Source organism: Scyliorhinus canicula, chromosome 8, assembly GCF_902713615.1.
Source record: "Scyliorhinus canicula chromosome 8, sScyCan1.1, whole genome shotgun sequence".
Taxonomy (NCBI): Eukaryota; Metazoa; Chordata; class Chondrichthyes; order Carcharhiniformes; family Scyliorhinidae; genus Scyliorhinus; species Scyliorhinus canicula.
Genome location: NC_052153.1, coordinates 21938072 through 21960323, shown reverse-complemented (window position 1 = coordinate 21960323; position 22252 = coordinate 21938072). Strand labels below are relative to the sequence as shown.

General features: G+C 42.5%; 1 protein-coding gene across 2 annotated transcripts in view; it reads right to left on the bottom strand.

Annotated features, from left to right (window-relative positions):
• Window positions 1–22252, bottom strand: part of LOC119970157 (E3 ubiquitin-protein ligase UHRF1-like) — a 157244-nt gene that overhangs the window by 13834 nt on the left and 121158 nt on the right. For both annotated transcript variants that reach the window (XM_038804257.1, XM_038804256.1), the window contains 6 exons: window positions 17974–18083; window positions 17677–17863; window positions 15033–15156; window positions 14809–14916; window positions 4221–4325; window positions 2298–2404 (listed from right to left, as the gene is read on the bottom strand). In XM_038804257.1, coding sequence (XP_038660185.1) covers window positions 2298–2404; window positions 4221–4325; window positions 14809–14916; window positions 15033–15156; window positions 17677–17863; window positions 17974–18083 — 741 coding nt within the window. The remainder of the gene's footprint in view (window positions 1–2297; window positions 2405–4220; window positions 4326–14808; window positions 14917–15032; window positions 15157–17676; window positions 17864–17973; window positions 18084–22252) is intronic.

Below are 22252 nucleotides of genomic sequence, written 5' to 3'. Positions count from 1 at the left end.
AGGTTAAAGGTAGATAGACTCTTGCTAGGCAAGAGAATTAAAGGTCACCGGGGGGAAGATGGGAGTGTGGAACTAAACGCAAACCAATTAGCCATGATCTTACTGAAAGACGGAGCAGGCTCAAGGGACAAATGACCTACTTCTGCTCCTATTTTGTATTATAAATGCAAGCTATCATTTCATATTCCTCCCTATTGCAGTATATCATCACAAAAGGAACAGAGAGCCAGCTCATGGCTGAAGTGGAAGAGTGCCAGTGTTGCTCTGTGCATCTGCAGATGCCGGCATGTTTTTAAATGTGAAGTGACATGGATTCCTGGGAAATGTTTTGCACAAACCTTTTTTTTTTAAATTTAGAATTATTTTATTTTTAAAAATGCTTTTTTCCCCAATTCACGTGCAATTTATCGCGGCCAATCCACCTAACCTGCACATCTTTGGGTTGTGGGGGGTGAACGTGCAAACTCCATACGGACAGTGACCCAGGGATGGGATTTGAACCCGGGTTGTCAGCGCCGCAGTCCCAGTGCTAACCACTGCGCCACATGCTGCCCCTTGCACGAACGTTTCCAACAGGCGGGGAACATCTGGTAGCCAGAAATCAACGTCAAAACTTCAACTTTACTGTTAGTAAAATGCTGGGTTGTATTAATTTTCCTGTGAATGCTATGTGATGTTGATTCAACAGAAACAGCTGCCCCAGCATATCGCTGAAACATTTCAAGTTGAAGCCACTAAAATAATCTCGCCTTGATAATTGATTTTTTAACTAATTTGACAGATTTAATATTTCACATTATGCAACTTAAGTAACTGTCAAGTGGAAACTTAGCACTAAATTTAAATTAAGTAATCAAGCTATAAGTAACTTTGAAGAGGGCTACACTGTACCTTCAAGCAGCCAATTCACAAATATTGTGATTAGTTAATCACCCTCTCTCTGCTACTAATAAATATCCAATTGGAAATATCAGTTGGTTTTCCTCAGCATGTTCAATTATTTAGGCAATGGCCAGGATTTTCCACCTCTGCTTCCGGTGGGCGGGAAAGCCGGTTGAGGCAGCAATCCCCAAATGGATTTCCCATTTCTATTCACCCCAGTCCCGCCAACGGCGCAATCGGATTCCCACCATGAAAGGTCACCAACTCCATCACCAGACTTTCTCATTGTATCGTCCCTCCAACACGCCCACCAGCTTGGCTTCGTGTCAGCGGGGAACTGTTGCCAAATGGGGACCTAGTGAACAATCCCCACTGGGGTCGCATCGGACATTACAGCCCCCACGAGGGACAGGACCATGCCCAGGCAGTACCTTGGCAGAACCACTGGGGACTTTTCATTTATTTTAATTTTTCCCTTTAGATCGAGGTGGCCTTTAAAAAGAACACCCTGATCCCTTGAAGTCAGACATTCCTGGACCCACCAGCATGATGTCGTGTGACCGCCCTCCTTAATTTTTTTTGCCCAAGTGCCAAAACAACATGGCGGGAAAAGCCGGCAGTGGGGTCGGAGGGCAGCATTTTTTGTAGCAGGCAGCATAATGATTTCCCACCTGAGTTCACATTCCAACAACAAATGATAAAATTCCCAAATCTATTTGCACTATCCTTCTCCAGCTGCACGTCTTTTGCTAGGTGCTGTACTCAAAAAGCTTCAGGAAAATGAAGATGTGATTTATATTTACATACAGATCGTGTCGTAGTCTCAAGAATGTCAATTATCTGTCCGACAGAATCTTTCACGAGTATATGCTGACTTGGGAAACCCTCAACACTCCTTAAAGAGGATGGGCTGCATTCTTTGCTTCTTTTACACCAAAGTTCAATATTTCTAGCAACAAGGCCAAAATTAAAACCAAAAATCCAAGTGGGAAAATCAGCCTGCCTCAGGAGCTGTATTCTGCTCTTGTTCAGGTGATGTGAAATATTTCATGGTATATTGAAAGAGCACAGGAGTTCCCCTGGTATTTCCTGGACAACATTCATCCCTCAACTGACTACAGTGACAGACAAACTGGATATATGGCTGTCTGCAAAATTTTGCTAAGTGCAAATGGGTGCTGTGGTTATGACAACAAGTGATTGAACTACAAAAGCCATTAATTGATTGTAAAGATATTTGGGGTAATATTAGTTTGTTGGTTTTTGGAAATTCCCCTTCTCAGACATCCTAATATTGACTATGTTGTAGCCTTCTGTTGTGTTCTGTAACTAATAGTCCTGATACGGAAAGGGAAGAGGTAAAAGGGAGAGGTAAATGACAGCACAGAAATACGTAAAACCTGCATCAGACTCACCTATTCATGTTGGTGAGGGTCTGATCATATGATTGCTCGCCAATCCGCTTGTTTCCAGAAAGATCTCGACCACCGCTTCCAGTGTATGTGAATTCATTACCCCTGTCCTAAGAGTATGAAGAAGACCCATCAGTGACAAGAACTCTACCCAGTTAAGGTCAACATTCTGGTGCAATTGCTGCTTATCGAGCAATTACTGTATCTCATTGCAGGGGGGGGGATGTGATTAGGCTGATAACGTTAGGAGCTGGTTTTAATTAATTTCGACACCATTGTCAGGATATGAAACCTTTCGAAGTCCGTGCCCATCTCTCTCAAATCAGATCAGAATTATTCAACAATTCTGGGATAGGGAAGGGGGTGAGGGGGTCGAAGTAACCCAGGAAGGGACGGAACAAAAAGAATCTCAGAAATAGTGTTTTAATTTTTCTTTTTTTTAAAAAGGGCCCAATACCCCATTCCGAATGGAAACCTACATACTGTAGTTGTCACTCTTTTTCCTGGTCACCTGTCTCGTGGTACAGAAGCATCGACTGCAGTTTATTGCACAATGGCTGGAATTCTCCGGCCATGGCATTCTGTGTTCCCGCTGGCAACGCACTCCCGTCTGGGGGTTTCCCGGCGGCGTGGGGTGGTTTCAATGGGAATGGCGTGCATTCGAGAAACAAGGGGCCAGGGGACTAAAGAGTCCAGCCAATAACTTACTTTCTTTTTTTTTTTCAAATTTAGTGTACGCAATTCATTTTTTCCAATTAAGGGGCAATTTAGCGCGGCCAATCTACCTACCCTGCACATCTTTGGGTTGTGGGGGCGAAACCCATGCAAAAACGGGGAGAACGTGCAAACTCCACATGGACAGTGACCCAGAGCCAGGATCGAAACTGGGACCTCGGCGCTGTGAGTCAACAGGGCTAACCACTGCGCCACCGTGTTGCCCACAGCCAATATCTTTCTTAAGACCCGATGCATGTTATGATTTGTTTGTAACAATTTCACATGACTAATTACAACTTTAAGAACTACAATTTTCAAACAATTTCCTGATTAGTACAATCAAGGAATTAATTAAGTTAATCACCCCATTGTATAACATTAAAATGCTGCAATTCCCCAGTGTATGCCAAACCCTCACCATGAAGTAATATGAACTTACTCAGGCCGTATATAGTGTACCTTCAGAAAGGCAATACAACAGCACTCTAATAAAATATACTTTTATTTCTACTGTTAGGAAAAGCATTGGTGTAGTAAAATCATGATAGGAAACAATCTTCTCTTTGAGAATTGTTCCAATTGGATCATTATCTTCGTGTGATAACTTAATGCAGCTCATTCAGTTTGCCAATCCATGACATTGGGGATAAGCCATGAAGACCTGAAATATTCTAGGTTCGTACTCAGTCAATGTGATCTTAGCCAGGTGAAGAAACATGATCATTTTCTCAGCCCTCCGAGACTAAGGAGGGGAGGAGAATAAAGTCAGGGAGTGATCACACCAGTTTACAATCCAAAAAACATGTACTAGAAAATCAGTGTATCCATTTACACATGAAGTATGGCTACTGGGAAAGATACTGGAGGTGGCCGGTACATTTACAGAACTCGAAGTGGGGGGAGAATATAAGATGAGGAGGGAAAAGATGAAGAGGGAAAAGCAGCTTAATTTGAGCCCAGGGATGAAAGAAAATGATGCATGCCTGGGTACTACCATAAAATGCAATATGGAGTTGTACAAACCCAAGAGATGCAACATGTGGGTGTGTGTGTGAGCGAAAGAGTGAGTATGTGAGAGAGCTCAAGCAAGAAAAAAAATGACCTTACTGATCTGCTCGGATAATGCTGCACCTCAGTGTCCCCTGGAGTCCTTTTAACAAAAGCTAAAATGGTTAATATTGTACGGAGCTCGTTATTTTAGCAACATACCACTTCGTCCTCAAAGCCGCCGGCTAGCACCAGGGAGTAGGCTCCATCATTACTTCGTCCATGAATCCCTCCAACATGTGGCCTGTGAACACCTGCCTCACTCACCTTGCAGCAATAAAGCATTCAGATTTAAAACAGTTAATATATGCGATAATCGAATTATCCGTATATGATCAGTAATCATCTTGAATTAGCCGTTTCTCATTAACAGAACTAAAAACAGAAACAAAGTCAGTGATATTGTAAAAACAAAACAGGTCTCAGTTTGAGCGAGTTACAACAAAAAAAATACGGTGGTAGATAACTTAGCTTCTCAGCACAGTGGCGCAGTGGTTAGCACTGCTGCCTCACGGCACCGACGACCCGGGTTCGGTCCCTGGTCAGTCACTGTCCGTGTGGAGTTTGCGCATTCTCCCCATGTCTGTGTGGGTCTCACCCTCACAATCCGAAAAGATGTGCAGGCTAGGGGGATTGGCTACACTAAATTGCCCCTTAAATTGTAAAAACAATAATTGGGTAATCTAAATTTATAAGATAGCCCCGTGTTCTGAAAATTCACATATGTACAAATCCTGAACAGATTATAGGGAAAATTAAGTTTTGTCATTGGTTGGGCAACATACAACACAAAAATAGGAATACATACTTGTGCGCAGAAGCAGCTGTGGGAAAGCTAGAATGAATCATAATGTCCCACTTAACAAAGTAGCAGAAGCAGAAGATGCAAATATCATCTGCTCAAATGACTGCATTGGAAGCACATTTTTCACATAACCGGAGGGTAATTTAAAAGAAAAAGTACATAAGAGAGTTCCAGTCCTGCCAAGATATGCTTCCTCAAAACATTCCAGGAGTGTAGATTAGTTTGCCAAGTTTTGAGGGAACCCAAGTGATAAGCACATGTGAAACAGCTACAACGTTATAGTTAGGTGATGGTAATACTGGGTTACAGTGATAGGGTGGAGGCATAGGCCTGGGTAGGGTGCTCTTCCAGAGGGTCGGTGCAGACTCGACGGGCCGATGGCCTCCTTCTGCACAGTAAGGATTCTATTCTACGATATGATTTCTCACATGAAAAGCGATTCCGCTATAAAGCCCCAGAACACGTGGCATTGAATTCTTCTAAAAGCTAGAGTAGACAGGGGCAGTGCAGTAATCATAATTGATCCATGAAAAGGCCTTCAGTAAGGTACTAAAGTAAATGGCGCCATAGTCCCAGATGACCTTAGGCTGCTTTCCCCTTTAACAGGGAGAGCTGACTGGTGTTGGTAATTTAACCCGAGGATCACCACACCTCAGGCCAGGGTCAAGGTACGGGAATTGAACCCACACTGTTGGCCTCGCATCACAAACCAGCTCTCCAGCTAACTGAGCTAAACAGGCCTACATAATAGACAAATGAACGTCAGAGAATGTTGAGTCAGAGGATGCGCAGTGGAACAGATAGCTAGTTGGCTACAAGACAGAAAGTAAGCGCAATGGGGCAGCTATTCAAGTGGCAAAAGGTGGTAACTGGGGTCCCACAAAGATCTGTACTGGGACCGCTATCATTCACAATTTATATGAACAATTTAGACTTCGGACTCCAAACCCACAATTTCTGTGTAGGCTACACCAAATTGGCAAAGGGCGGGGGTAGGATCAATATGAAGGAAGGCTGCAACAAAATTACAAAAAAGACATTGATAAAACTTACACAATGGGCATACAATTGGTAAATTAATGTTAACGTAAATAAGCGAGTGAATATATTTTGGTAAGAAAATGAGGACACATATTTACTTGGGAAATAATAATAATCTTTATTGTCACAAGTAGGCTTACATTAACACTGCGATGAAGTTACTGTGAAAAGCCCAGAATCTAAATAGTACAAAACGAACCTCGGAGTACAATACAAAAATATTGCTTAAAAAGACTTATTGTCCAAAGCTTTTCGTCTTACACACATCAACATACCAAGTATACCACATTGTCCTGACGAGTGCAAAACGAAAAGCTTTGGCAAAAATAACCTTCCCCCCCCAAATACTGGTATTACCAAATGATTAAATACAAAAAAAATCATTAAAAGTAGTGATGTAGTAAGGCCATAAACATAAAGGCACTCGGGTTTATTTCTATAGGCATGGAGAGTTTAGAGGTTGTGCTAAACTGGTGTTGAGCCTTGGTTAGACCAAGGCTGGGAATACTGTGTCGAGGTAATATTCTGGTTACCATGTTATCATTTGACTTTCCAGTCTGTACCACTTTCACAAGTTGTTAGTCCCCCTCAACCAGCCTCTGACTATAGTCCTCCAATTTTTTTCTGCTTCAAACATTTATCTAAATCCCTCTATAGATCACCACCTTATCAGGCAGTGCATTGAAAATCCAAAACCATTCATTGTGTAAAATGGGTTTTACTTCTGGTGCCTCTGGTTCTATGTCAATCACCTTAAACCTGTGCCCTCTGGTTATTGACACTTCAATCACCGAGAAAAACCTCTCTTTACTTCCCCTATCCAAAACCTTAAGCACCGCCATCAAATTTCCTCTCAGCCTTTTCTGCTCTAAATGAGAGCAATCGCAGTTCTCCAGTCTATGCTCCTAACTATAATTCCCGATCCCATTCTAGTAAATCTGTTCTGTACCCATTCACAAACTCCTCCCACGCTGGAGCGAGTTAAAAAAAAAAACAACTGACAAGGGATGTTACTCCGAAAGGGGAACTACTTTCAGGAGAGGATGAACAGGCCGGGTCTTGAAAAGAGAAAGGCTGAACGAGGGGTGTGATGTGATCAAGGTCTTTAAAATTATGAAAGGTTTTGACAGAGTGGACATGCAGAGAAAGTGTTTCGACTTGTGTGGAAGAGCAGAGCTGGAGGCCAAAGTCAGCAAAAGAAACAATCGGGGAATTCAGAAATATTTTCTTTAAACCAGAATGGTGAGAATATGGAACCCATTGCTACAGTGAGTAGTTGTGACTAATAGTGTCCATCATACTATCAAGAGAAAAGGCAAGATGAGGGAGAAGGGCATACAAGGTTAAATTGCTAGTTAGATGCGGATGTATAGGTGGCGGCTTGCATGGAGCATTGACAGCAGAATGGACTGTACTTGCTCTGCATATTATAAGAATTCTATGTAATTGCAGCTATTTTTGGCCAATCAAAGCTAACCTGAAACAATTTTAAACTCACTGCTCCTTCTGAACTACGAACCTGGAAGGACTAACTACATGTCTAATTTAAGAATGAAGGTCCGATCAGGCAAGTAATCAATCCTCTCTGCTTCATTCCACATCGACTGCAGAAGCTACTAAAGTAAGGCAGGTGGAGATTGGCTGAATCATTCTTTCCTTTCCTCCCGGAGTAAGAATTATTTTATCAGTTGTCAAAGTTGAGCTGCAAATAGGAGCGCTCGTGTTGCAGGTATATGATATCTTAGCAGTAATATGTTGCAATTGTGTGCCAAATGTGGCTCATTTTGTTACCACTGGAACATAATGAAGCATCAGGTAGAACAAGCCTCAACCTGCTCCCCATACTTCTTCAAGACTTTAGCAGTGAATGATACACTTAATCTAGTTACCAGCTTGTCCCCGGCCTTCACACACAAAAGAAATGCAAGAATTAAAAATGCCTAGATGTAATAACTTGAGATTGTGCTCAGATCTATAGTGTAAATTACACTTCAGTTCTCTAACTTTGTGATAATGAAGAAAGCATTGAGACAATGATCTGACCCAACCGAATCGGAGAAGTGATCTTAGTTTTAAAGCTGTAGGTGTGCCCGAAGAAACCTTTTTATCAGAATGCCAATTTAAATACAGCAGATCAACAATAAGGCCTTGCAGTTTTCCCATAAAGAAAACTAACACTTTAATTTGTGCAGGAGATGAGAAAAAGCAGCTTTGACGAGATTTAAATAACGCCTGGTAAGGATCAAAAAGAAGACTGTCAACTGGGAATTGCACGGGCTTGATTGTGCACCATTTGTAAACAGCTTGCTTAAAACCAGGCTTCAACGGGCGGTCCCTTAACTGTACAAATGCAAATTGTTCATTAAAGACTGAAATCACCACAACATGAACTGGATAGAGCTATATTTTCAACTAAGGTGAAGCACAAACTGGACTTACTCCAGTAGAAGCAGAATGTGTGTGACTGGTCCAACCAACTAGCCATCAAACAAATATTTTTAATTCAATGCTATAAACTCTATTAATGGATTTCTTGTAAGGAAACAAAGAAGGTGTCAGTCATTGGGCAAAACCGATCTACTAGTATGTGTGCTTCTGTGTGCGCAAGCATGTGTCTGTGTGCACAGAGAAATTTGAATTGAAGTTATTGTGGCCAGGAAAATAAAAAACTTCCCGTGCCGCAGTTTGACACAGCAGAGACCAAGAAGATACCTTGGGGTTGATGTGTTATCCAAGGAGCCAAAGACACCCAAATCCTAAACACACCGCTCTCCTATATATCCTGGCTACATGCCGAGTCAAGAGAGCAATTTCATACCCCAGCGTCTAATGTACTAGCAGGTAAAGAGGAAGAATTTCAATCGAGCAGCTTGCATGAATAACTTTACCGCTAAAATTAAACTCAAGGTGCAGGGTGCATTCTTTTTATGGGAATACAGAATCCTTTTAAGGTTCTGCAAAATTGCAGCCACCCTTGAGAAGTCAGTTCACAACAACAACTTGCATGACACGAGCCACGCAAGGAAATATTAGGTCAGATGACCAAAATCTTTGTACAAGAGATAGGTAATAAGAAGTGCCTCAAAAGGATGAAGACAAGGTGGAGAGGTGGAAAGATGGGAATTCAGTGCTTGGGACCCCTGGCAACTTACGATCTGGCATCCAACGGTGCAGCAATTATAATTGGGAACGCACAGCAGGCCAGAATTAGAGGAACGCAGATATCTCAGAGGATTGAAGATGAGACAGAGAGGGGTGAGGCCATGGAGGGATTTGAAAACAAGGATGAGAATTATAAATCAAGATGCTGCTGGACGGAGTAGGCCAATGTAGGTCTGCGAGTACAGGGAGTAAAGGGGAAGAGGGTTTGTAGTGAGCAGAGTTTTGAAGGACCTCAAGTTTATCGAGGGTAGAATGTGTGGGACGAGTCAGTACATTGTTGGAATATTTGAGTCGAGAGATAGGAAAGGCAAAAATGAGGTTTTCAGTAGATCAGCTGAGATAAGAGGCAACGTCTAGTGATGTTATGGACATGGAAACGGGTTGTTAAGACTCTACCGTGTAAAACAGCTTAGATTTCTGTGGTGTTACATACATCTTCAGAGTACTTCAGAGGATTATGGATACTGCACAGGCACTGAGCATGGCAGCATGGGGAAAGAGGGTGAAGAGGAAAATGAAGAGAAAGGGACTGAATGAGCTTTTTGACGCCAGAGAGGCAAGTGGAGTTGCTGAGCAAGAGAAGTTGAAAGGACATGGCAGGGAAGCTCAAACAGCTAATGGTGAAGCAGGGAACAAGAAGCAGGCCAGGGTTGGAGGATCAGCGAATGTGTGAAAGGGCATACATCAAGAGATATCACAGAGCTATGGAGAGAGCGAGGCTTTTCAGAGATTTGAAAGTAGGATTTGAAACCTCCAAGTCAATTTTCTGCAACGTGGAGGCTTGAGCGAGAGGAAGCCACAAAATACCCGATTGACTTCTAGTTTCTGAACAGTAAGAGGCAGGCAGGTCACTGTGGAGTCCAACCACCTGATGATTAAGAAAGTTGCACAAAGGCAAAATACTGCAGAAATAGAAGCAAAAATGTTGGAAAAACTCAGCATGTCAGGCAGCATCTGTGAAGCAAAACACACCTAGCGTCTGGTTTCAGGGCCAGAATTTTGAGGTTGTAGGTAAGTAATGTTATAGTGTGTAAGGAAACAATCTTGCTGACAGATTCAACATGAGGAAGAATGTTGAACTCGGGGTGAGATTGCACGTATCCATTTTTCACCCCTAAGCCAAAGATTGCATCTAGGCCAAGGAGGTTTGCAAGTGCTTACGAGAACCAAAGGGGTGGCTTTGAATTTGTCCATATTAAGGTGGAGATAGCTCTGATTAATGAATCTTAATATCAAGTCGGCAGTCACAGGTGGTAATAAAAAGCATTCTCCATGTCTCCACGACCCAACAACCCTCCAAAATATCGGCACTCCATCAAATTCTGGTCTCATAGACATCAATGATTTCAACTACTACCACATCAATAGCATGCCTTCACCTGCCGAGGCCCCAAGTTAATTCCCTCCATCACCACTCTCCATGAATCTTTATTCCTTTAAGATACGGCTGAAGACCTGCCTCTTTAAGCAAAGTGGACTGCCTAATATCTCCTGAAACAGAGGAGGAACCAAGAGAGGAACTGTCATGGAAGTGAAATATGGTGGACAAGCATTTGGAATGCAATCATGAATCACTGTTGACGCCACATGAAATGGCATTGTTGATGTTGATTAGACGGTTGCTGTGTCGCAAAAGGGCAGAAAAGGTGTTTTTACGTTTCCAGGGAGAAACGGGAGCTTCATTCCAAGATTAGAAAGTGTTCCAGAACTTCAGTTTACTGCAGTGCAGAATGCTAGTGTCCTCTAAACTCTAGAGAATCAAAATACCAGGAGAATGTGGATGAGAAAAATATCAGCCATGATGGAATGGCAGAGCAGACTCCATTGGCTGAGTGGCCTAATTCTGTTTCCATGTCTTATGGTCTAATAGGAGTAAAAAAAAAAGTGTTCATCCCAAATGAGAGTGAACTCTTCCGGCGCTCCTGATGTTTGGAGGCTGCTTAAATCATTGTGACAACACCCCTGTAACAACAGGGCGCTGCAGATGGTTCAATTTGATTCCATTCTGCTTCAGCTTTGCTTGTGTGAGCATCACAGACTAATAGTTGTATTCTGCCAACATTTATCTGGGTAGTGCAGCTGACCCAGGCATGACCTGCGGAGACAGTAATACCGATCATGAAAATTTAAAAATGGAAATAATGTAAAGATGTGGCTTGAAGATTTCAAGTGATCCGGCTCTGACTATTTGCAGCTTGTTCCATTGTGGGGTTACCCTTGGGAAGAAAGAATGTGACACTGTCTTGGAAACAAGTGGTCTTTGTAGTTTGTGTGGATGGCCTACTCGTGTTTTGTCTTTACCGGAGGGCCCCAGCTACTTGTTTCTATCAATTCTCACCAGTCCATTCCAGGTTTTATAGAATGTGGTCAGTCTATTTTTTTCCTTCCTTTGCCGTATTGATTCCCATTCCAAATCTTTGACCAAGGATGTAACACTGGTGTATTTCCCATATCGATTCATACAGAATCATGCAGCATGCCTTTGGATCACTTCAATCTTCTTTATATTCCCGTCATATAGAATTTCACACACAACCTGCATACTCCAGGACTCGACGAACTTTGGTAAGCCAAAATATTTTTGTGACAACACCAAAGATTCCTCCTCAGAAATCCAAGAATACTGTTTGCTCTGGGTGTTATCCGAGTGAGGAATCCTCATTGTAGACTGCGTTTAGGGTATACCTGTTACGAGAATTTGGTTACAGAACTTATCTGTTGGTGGATCTTTTCTGTTGCTGATACACATGACAGAGCATTCCTTGTGGAATAGTTAGGGGTTTTATGTGAACTAAGTAAGCTTCTCTTATAACGCCTAGGATATATAGGGGCTGATTTAGCTCACTGGGCTAAATCACTGGCTTTTAAAGCAGACCAAGCAGGCCAGCAGCACGGTTCGATTCCCGTATCAGCCTCCCCAGACAGGTGCCTGAATGTGGCGACTAGGGGCTTTTCACAGTAACTTCATTGAAGCCTACTCGTGACAATAAGCGATTTTCATTTCATATACCTTCATTGTAAACCTTTCCTTACATCCATAACTAGCGGAATTATTTTAAAATTCAACAATAGTGCGGATGGGGCATTTTTGGGTCAGTATTTGATTGAACTTCCTGCCCAATTTTCATTTCCATTGAGCCACTATACTGCAAAGCAGATTCAACAGCTGTTTCTGGACTGCTGGATGGTGACAATGTTCCTGGTTTCAGTGGCCTAATTGCTGGATTAAATAATGTCCCAACTTCTTTTAGCTACTCAGCACACTTCAGACTAAAATTTGCCTTACCGTGCAATCTATCTGTCAGAAGGACAAGCACTTTCAGCAGAGTGGATTCACCAGAAATCAGGCCATATCCAATTATACATGGCCCAAGAGAGAGAGAAAACGTGCCCCCACTCGTCAGTGGACCGAGAACGAGAGGGCACAGATTTAAAGTGACTTGCAAATGCGACGTGAGAAAAAACATTTTCACACAGCGAGTGGTTTGGGTCTGGAATGTGCTGCCTGGAAGTGTGATGGAGGCAGGTCCTGTCGAGGCATTCAAAAGGGAAATGGAGGATTATTTGAATAGAAACAATGTGCAGGGATACAAGGAAAAGCACAAAGTCATAATGGTCATTTGGAGAGCTGGTGCAGACAGGGCAGGCCGAATGGCCTCCTTCTGCGCCATAGAACAAAGAACAAAGAAAAGTACAGAATAGGAACAGGCCCTTCGGCCCTCCAAGCCTGTGGCGACCATGCTGCCCGCCTAAACTAAAATCTCTGGTGGTGGAGAATTCGGGACACGGCGGGGGCGGGATTGACGCCGGCCCCCGGTGATTCTCCGACCCGGCGGGGGGTCGGAGAATCCCGCCCCAGATCTCTGTTACTGCCTCAGAAAGTGGGCAAAACGGGAAAGCAGTGCCTCCCGATATTTAATTATTGGAAGAACACAACTGCAAATTAAATTATGGACACTTTTATTCATTTAAAGTTAATATTTTAAGTAGAAAATAGACTTACAACACCGATGAAGTATTCCTTGTATTTTAATTGTGACAAATTCACACAGTGGCACAAGACAGAACTACGATCTCACAAATGCAGATGTTGAAGAAACCCAGTTATGGTGATGTCCCCACCCACCCAGACCCTTCCTTTAGGATCTTCAGCACAATTCTGCCCCTATTATCATTATTAGGAAATCACCATCTTTCTGGTGGGGTTTTTAGGATCCGGAAATTTCTCATTTTAGCCATCACCGATAAGGAAATGTGGTTTAAAAACTCTCCACCTCACTCAGTGCAAGAAACAAAATGTGGAGAGGGAACCTTCACACAGATCAGCTTTTGCGAAAGGAAATGAGGGCACTACTTTAGCCTTCCAGTTGAAGCCAGTTTGATGATCCCCCAGTTAACATCAAACACACAGAAACAAGCAGCTATGATTTTGATTGGGGCGAGATAGTTGGAGAGGAGGAAATGAAATGAAAATTACTTATTGTCACAAGTAGTCTTCAATGAAGTTACTGTGAAAAGCCCCTAGTCGCCACATTCCGGCGCCTGTTCGGGGAGGCTGGTACGGGAATTGCTGGCCTGCCTTGGTCTGCTTTAAAAGCCCGCTGTTTAGTCCAGTGTGCTAAACCAGCCCCTACCAAAGCAGGAATTTGTCCCACATATCAAAATGAAATGTAATCTTTTCGACCGATGTCTAGAGTTACTTCTATTCCATTGTAGCTTCCAAGAAGCAGTGTTCTCATTTCCTTCCCCAATAGCTGAAGTCTATGGGGCGATTCCCTTTCTCAGATGCACCAATGCATTTTGTTTCTTGCAGTGAGAGGAGAATGTTAAAGCAACATTTCATCTTTAGTGATTGTTAAAATGAGAAAAGAGGCTATTGCCCAGTGGACTAGTAATCCAGGGCCCCCGAGTAATGCTCTGGGGACCTGGGTTAAAATTCCACCACAGCAGATGATGAAACTTGAATTCAATTTAAAAAATCTGGAACTAAACGTCTAATGACAAACATGAGACCATGTTGAGCTCCAATGGTAACTCTTAAGAATTGGAAAGCACATCTTGACTTCTTCCATGCCAAGTTTATTGTTTTCAGCAATCATTTCTCCAACAACTTCCACAGTGCCACCTGTATCCACTTTATATTTGGTGCTGTCTATTAAACAATAAGTGGAGTAAATTAAACAATTAAAACCCCAATTCCAACATAAGCATGAGGAAACATAAACTATTTCCTAACAGGCCATTGTCGATTGCCATAAAAACCTAACTGGTTCACTAATGTCCTTTAAGGAATGAAATCTGTCATCCTTACCCGGTCTTGGCTACATGTGACTCCACATCCACAGCAATGTAGTTGATTTTTAACTGCCCTCTGTGATGGCCTAGCAATGCCACTCAGCTCAAGGACAATTAGGGATGGGCAATAAATGTTGACCCGTACCCCTTGAACAAAGTTTTAAAAAGCCTAACTTAAACCAGAAAAATGGTGATTGCCTAACAATAATAGGGGCAGAATTATACTGAGATCCTGAACTCATACATACTGCAACTGAATATATTCACAGCTCAATATAACTCCAACCAATCCCCATTATAATATCATTTCCTAAAAAACTTGTGTTTACCTGTGCACCTTATTTACAAAGCACTGATTTACTGATCCGTCAATCGCATGGTTAAATTAAAATTACCAACACATCTTATGCTGAGAACTGAAACAAATCAAAGAACGCTAATACATACCTGAACTCTGAACTTCCACATTGTGCCAACAGGAGTGCCAGGTATGGGGCCATAATGGTTAGAAGGAACTATTGTGCATTCCTTCGTGCGGCCAACACAGGCCATACCCTGTGTACATAAGATAGATTGATGAAAGATACATTGATAATCCCTCTGATATTTTCAAACAGCGCTCTAATGAATGTACATGCACGCAACTCAAATGGACAAACAGCAGTGCCCACCTTGCCCCAGTCTCTCTGGCTTGCAGTGCTGGCAGACGGCATCTTGGCCTTCTTCTTGCTTTCTTTCAGCTTTTCCCCTGCTCGCACAACTTCACTCGTATCATTTTTACAGGAGGGGCAATACCTGCAAATATGCAATTTTCAAATGTAGAATTATGGGCTACACGGGATATATTGAAATGGCCCAAGTTCGTAAATCTAAGTTCCAGCATCCTGTGTTAATTTTTCCTCAAGACGTATACATGCAACATTTGATAGTAAAACGTTTCAAACTAAAAGGAAAAGTGTGTGTGTGTGTGTGGTGGGGGATTTTCTGTTACTTTTTCTAACCTGCACGCCTCTTGTGAAATTGTAAATGACTGCATTCACTCTCAGAAACTGTGCCTATTTAAGACCACTCCACATAGACTTAGCAGGACAGACTCAGCATAAACACAGCTCCAGCCCAACTCCAGGCTCATACCCAAATTCACTTGAGAAAACAATTAGTTTGAACAGTAACTTCAGGTTAAGTGTACAAAGAGAAATGCCTCTTTTATCTAACTTCTTCATGGGAGGATGGTTGGCAGCCTCCAGCTGCTTCCTAATAAGTTTGTTTTAGTTAGTAGGCTTTTCGCCTGCGTCCGAAAGTTAATCATGAACCTATGATTGAAAGTCAACTATGAAATATGACATAAAACAGCACCAGTGCAACTAAATAAATACAGGAAGGCAGCATTAATTGCCATGAATAACTCACCAGTACACAATGCCTGACCAGCATCTAATGTCAAACACAATGGCATTAAATATGCATAAAATCTCCACAAATAATTCACAGGGCATAGTGCTTTCAAGTTCAATTATAGATTTCAGTCCATTTAAACTTACTTTTACCCATTGCTTTATTTTGCTTAAGGCCGCGCATAACTCAATAACACACAGATAAGCCACTCTTGCAACTGACTGTTAGTCATTAAGTTAAGCATCGACTTTGCCTCAGAATTTTCTTAACCAGCTGGCTTGGAGAGACAAGCTCAGATTGGGCCTTCAACACAATTAACAGCTCGTGGGGTTACAGCGCTCCACAGTGCAACAGATGACTGCCCTGGCTCACTGGGTTTCCATTACAATACACTGCTGTATTCTGGATAGGCTAACCTGAGCAATTTCATGATTTAAATTCTGCACACAGACTCAAGAACCTACTAATCAATAAACTTATTAGGAAGCATCTGAAGGCTTCCTATTATCTTCCCATGGAGAAGTTAGATAAAACACACATTTCTCTTTGTATAGAACAGCCTCAACTGAAGAGTGATTTGGGGTCCGGAGTTGGGGTGGGGCAGTGTTTCCTCAGAATCTGTCCTGCTAAAGCCAAGTGAGGAAGTGGTCTAAATAAGCACAGTTTCGGAGAGTAATTGCAGCAATTGAAATGTCACAAGAAGCGTCTAGGTTAGAAAAAGTAAAAGCAAATTATTTTTTATCTCCCCCCTCCTTCCCTTTCTTTGGAGATACGTTGCTGCCAGATGCTGTAGATATACATATTGAGAAACAATTAACAGAAGATGCTGGAAATGCGTAACAGGTTACTCAGTGTCACAGCAAGGACAGCTAAAATGTTTTAATGCAATGCTTTGTCAGATAGATAAACACTTCAGAAGAGTTAGGAATATGGCAGACGGAAAAACAACACATTAATAAGAGGAATGCTAGCCGAGGCAATGAAAAAGCACCAACAGAACTAACGACTGCACAAGTTGCTAGGGCAACAAACAAAATAGTCAAGGAGCGGGGAGACACACACAAGGACGAAGGTGGAGATTAGAACAATTAGAAAATCCTATCGTTACAGGAGGTTGGAAATGAAAGGCAGGAAATGCTGCAAAAACAAAGTCAAGAATAAGCTCAGCCAGGAGGGGGTGGTCAGTGGCGGTTGGGAAGTAGCTGCGGGCTCAGGAATCACCCTGGCAAGTGGGGCTGTACATTCCTTGTGAACATCAGACGATTGGGGGTCAGAAATGTAAATTGTCCAATTGGCAGATTTCATCACAAGAATTAGAGATGTGGAGAAGGAAACAGGAGGTGAACTAAATAATAGTCAAGTCAACATCGACTGGCTCCCCATCCTCTTCATTCCCAAATCCTTATTCATTAATTTGTGCATAGTTTATGCTACCCCCCCACCTCTGTAAACTCCTCTGACTCCACATGGCAGTTCCTCCACTGCCTTCTTCCAACATTCGTTTACAATGCACCGCCCTCTTTCTGCCCCATCAGTCATTCAGTTTTCTCTCTTCGTGTCCCCGGGTTATGGAATCTCTATTTTAAACTCAGTCTCCACCTCCCTGTATCTCACAATGCCTTCGTAAGTCACTTTGAAATCTCTTAGTTATATCCAATTCCAGTTCAGAGGTATTAAAGCTATTTGTGCCAGTTGTTCTTGTTGTAACTATAATTCACTTGCCGTTCTTTCATTACTGAAAAGGCTGCTCTCGTTGAGACTCTGTACGAGTGGCTGAAATAGATATTTTAGGTTCAGTAAATAGTGGTTTCAGTTCAATTCAGAGCGAGACCTGAATGGTTCCCACTGGTAAGAAATGAGTCATAAAGATTCTCCTGTTCTACCCCCTCATCACTCCCAAATAAAACAAAATAGGTTTACCAGTCCTCATCATCTGGTATCTTGCTGAGGGGTGGATTCAGGCAGTATATGTGATATGCCATATTACACTCGTCACACAGCAGCTGCATATCTGGGTCCTGCTTCCCACCACATAATCGACAGGCGCAAAATCTGCATTCTTTGTCGGGATCCGCCTTGCAGTATTTACACTCCGGGCCACTCTTCCCTGGAGAGGGGATGGGGAAAGTGGGAACAAAACAATTTCTTGAATCAAACACCATCCGCGGAGGTGACTGAACATTTTGTTTAATTCCCAGAATATGAATAGCCTCATACTTTTAAACTGTCCATCAGCTAATGTGATTGCATCAGCTCCAGGTGCTTCAATCTTGTAGATTTCGTCCACAAATGCCACCTTGCAGTCACCTATCATATCTAGAGGGCCACTGTAGAAGACAAAAAGCCATAAGTTTACCTGTGCAGTACCGAGTGATTAGACACATGTTCAAAGCTCATGCAGGACCTCTAAAGAAACCTTTGTTGTCTCATATGAGGGAACATATTTCAAGCGTGCACACCATGAACCTCTTTGCAATTTTCTCTGTTGCAACAATTCCATCATAGTCTGATTGTAAAGGTAAAGATGGAAGTTAAAAATGCTAATTTGCAAAACCATTTATTAATAAAAATTTGCCCCACACACGTACACACATGCAAAGTCACAAAGGATTTCCGTATGGTTATTTCCAAATAATTGTTCCAATGTGGAATTCAGCAATTTTAGAATGGGTCATCTCTCTGACATTTCAATTAATAACATTCATCAATGCAGACAGTGTTCAGGCAGAAAGAATAAACTCATAATACGAAAGGAGGGCAGCACGGTGGCGAGGACTGCTGTCTCACAACGCCAGGCAACCGGGTCCAATTCCGGCCTCGGGTGGCTGTCTGTGGAGTTTGCACTTTCTCCCCGTGCCTACATGGGTTTCCTCCCGGTGCTCCGGTTTTTCCTTCCACCGTCCAAAGATGTTCCACTTAGGTGGATTTGTCATGCTAAGTTGCCCCTTAGTGTCCAAAGGTTTAGGTGCGGCTTTTGGGTTACAGGGATATAGGGCGAGGGCATGACCCTAGGTAGGGTGCTCTTTCAGAGGGTCAGTGCAGACTCGATGGGCCAAGTGATCTCCTGCTGCACTGTAGGGATTCTAAGAAGCGGGCCCTTCAATGAAAGTTGCCTGATATAGATGTATATCCAGAGGCAATTCAGAATCTACCATATATCTGCAGGATATGTTGCAGATATAGACTGAACAAATTCTGTAACAGCCCAGTAAACCTCAAACCACATTCTGGATAAATCTTGGAAGATTCTAAATATGGTCATATTGAGTAATAATGAGCAATACAGATTTTCACTGTAGATTAAATTTAGTGATTCAGTCTAACTCCACTGTTGACAACAGTTTCAGATCACAATGACAGCACCCCTTTCGGAGCTCATTATTGCCTCTATATCAGTGTGTGCCTTTTCTTTTCTTGTTTACGCTGCTTTATTTTCTCTTGCTCACTGAGATCCTCCCTGCTCCTGTACAGTCAAATGCCTCAAAAGCCAATCGAATGAGCAGCTCTAGCATGGAGCCAACAACTAATCTGCTCACTACAATCCTTCTTAAGATGTGCCATTCTTCACAATATTAACAAAATACTTCAGTTTAATATTCAAATTAGATTTGCCACTCCTGATCAATATGGTTAAAATCAAAATCATCATTCAGGCAATTCTAGCACAATCACAATGTTCATTTTCATAAGCTGAGATCATACTGATATTAAGTTTCCACGCACTTGCGGTAACTCTACCAGCGACTGATGGTTGGTACAGCTTTCAGTCAAAGTTGGAGATAAGCATCACAAGGGAACAGTGATTACGCTCCCTCTATATGCTCGGGTGCATCAAGACATTGTGACAATGACAAATGGCTATAATTATATGGGGTTCAAGTTTATACTGACAACTGAAACTGGAAACCAATTCCAAGCACGTTATACTGCCATAAATATCAAGTGACCCAGGATCATTGGCTTCTCAATTCTGTCAATATTTTGGCTCCTTTGATACAGCCTCGCCCGATTAAAAAATCTCCGGGTATTTGATGAGGTGTTTTGATTAATCTTACATTAAAATTATATTTGTGGAGAGAGGTCAGAAGGAGTCTCCGAAGGACAACACTACCCTCCAGAGCAATCACTATGATATCAGGTTAATCTTTTCTCCTACCCTGCAAAACAGCCTGTGAAGTTGAGACCTTCATGTTACAAAATCGCATTAATAATGGTGATTGATACCAGATCAAACAGTGCGTGGCTATTAAACACAATGTACACAACCAAAACATTTGCAGTTATCAACACAGCACTCTTGTTTTGCTGGCAGCAATGGAAGTATTGGGTTGTCAATTTAAAACCACAGTAATTGCTCCCCAAATGTATTCTTTTCCAATAATTGCAAGTTAAAGCGCCAGTAATTTTATGATTCTGCAATCTTATTTTAACATGACATCGTTCGTCAACTGAATGCAACCTACTGACAGCTACCATAACACAAGGCCTTAAACCTCACCAAATTATTTCCTGGTGGTGCATACCTTGCTCTCCCCAGCTCCCAACACTAACATTTACACATTTTATGGGATCTGAATGCCACTGGCAAAGTCAGCATTTGTTAGCCACCCCGAATTGTTCTGGAGAAGGTTGTGGGCTCAAACGTATGAACAGGGAAAAATTGAGGACTGAGTTATTCAGCAAATGTCATCACCTTAGTCTTGGCGATAAACAGCCTCCAACCCTAATCCTCCCACTTACTTCTAGACTAAGGCATCATTTAACAAGAGGAACACGTCACAAAGAAAACAGCAGAGGCTCTGGCCACGACGTCTGAAATAACCTTGAACATGAAAGGATTGGAGCATTGCCAATGTAACTCCCTTGTTCTCAAAGAAGAATAAAGGTTAATTCAAGGAACTGCAGGCCAGTCAACCTAATATTAGTGACAGGCAAGGTTCTAGAAGCTATATGGCAGGATGCTATTACTCCCCAGATAGAAAGGCACCGTTTTCATTAAGTGTAATATAGGAGGCTTGATAGGAACATAGGAATCAGGATCAGAAGTAAGCAATTCAGCCCCTCCAGATTGCTTCCCCATCCAATCAGATAATGGCTGATCTTAGAATCACAGAATTTACAGTACAGAAGGAGGCCATTCGGCCCATCGAATCTGCACGCCCTTACAAAGAGCACCCTACTGAAGCACACGTATCTACCCTATCCCCGTAACCCCCACTTAACATTTTTTGGACACGGGCAATTTACATTGCCAATCCATCTAACTCGCACATCCTTGGACTGTGGGAGGAAACCGGAGCACCTGGAGGAATCCCACACAGACATGGGGAGAACGTGCAGACTCCGCATAGACAGTGACCCAGCCGGGAATCGAACCTGGAATCCTGGAGCTGTGAAGCAACTGTGCTAACCACTATGCTACTGCGCTGCCCATCTCTTCCTGGTGTCAAATCCACCTCCCTACCTGTTCTCCATCCCTTTAATCTGTTTTTAAAATCAGAATTATATCTATCTCCTTCTTGAAACCATTTAATGACTCAGATTCCACTGAACTATGTGGCAGCGAGTTCCACAAATTCACCACCCTGTGAGTAGTTCCTCCTCATCTCAGTTCTAAATCAACCGCCTCTCAACCTATATCTGTGACCTCCCATCTAGATTGCCCCACAAGGGGGAACAATTGGTCTACATTTACTTTATCAATCCCTTTTTAGTATTTTGTATACCTCAAGCATATCCCCTCTCATCCTTCTAAACTCCAGCGAGTATAAACCCAAATTGTTTACTCCCTCCTCATAACATCAACCCTTTCATCCCCTGAATGAATCTGGTGACCCTCCTCGGAACTGCTTCCAATTCCACCACATCCCCCCTCTAGTAAGGAGACCATAACTGGACACAATACTCCAGATGTGGTCTCACCAACACCCACAATTGCATCAGTGCTTCTCTACTTTTATACTCCGGTCCTTTTGCATTAAACGGTGTTGAAAAGACTTGTGGCAAAAGGTACAAAGGGAGTCTGGTTGCCTGCAAGAGCGTTGGAAACATAATCCACCAGCACGTGGATTGCCAGCACGTGCGTAACGGGCCAAATGGTATCCACCTGTGCTGTGAATTGGATGAAATCCTGTAGGCTTTATTTCTCACAATATCTATTGCAACTTTCAATATTTAATTTACTGTGGATTGTTCTTTATGTAGTCCTGATTATTCTGCGCTATCATTTCAATCCTGAAATAGTGTGTGTCTGGGGTTACAACGAACTGTAATTCAAGCTAGAAGACCTGTAACAATATCCCACACTTGCTCGTCACCAACACAATTGTCACTTGTAATGTAAACTCACTCTTTTTCTCTTTCCTGCACGTTCCTTCGCCCCAATTTTCGCCTCCTTTGCCTCTCCTCAGCTAAAGACACAAATTTGCATTTCGTAACACCTCCATGAATTCTAGCAGCTCTTCAAAACCTCATCTAAAACAGACGAGCCATTCTT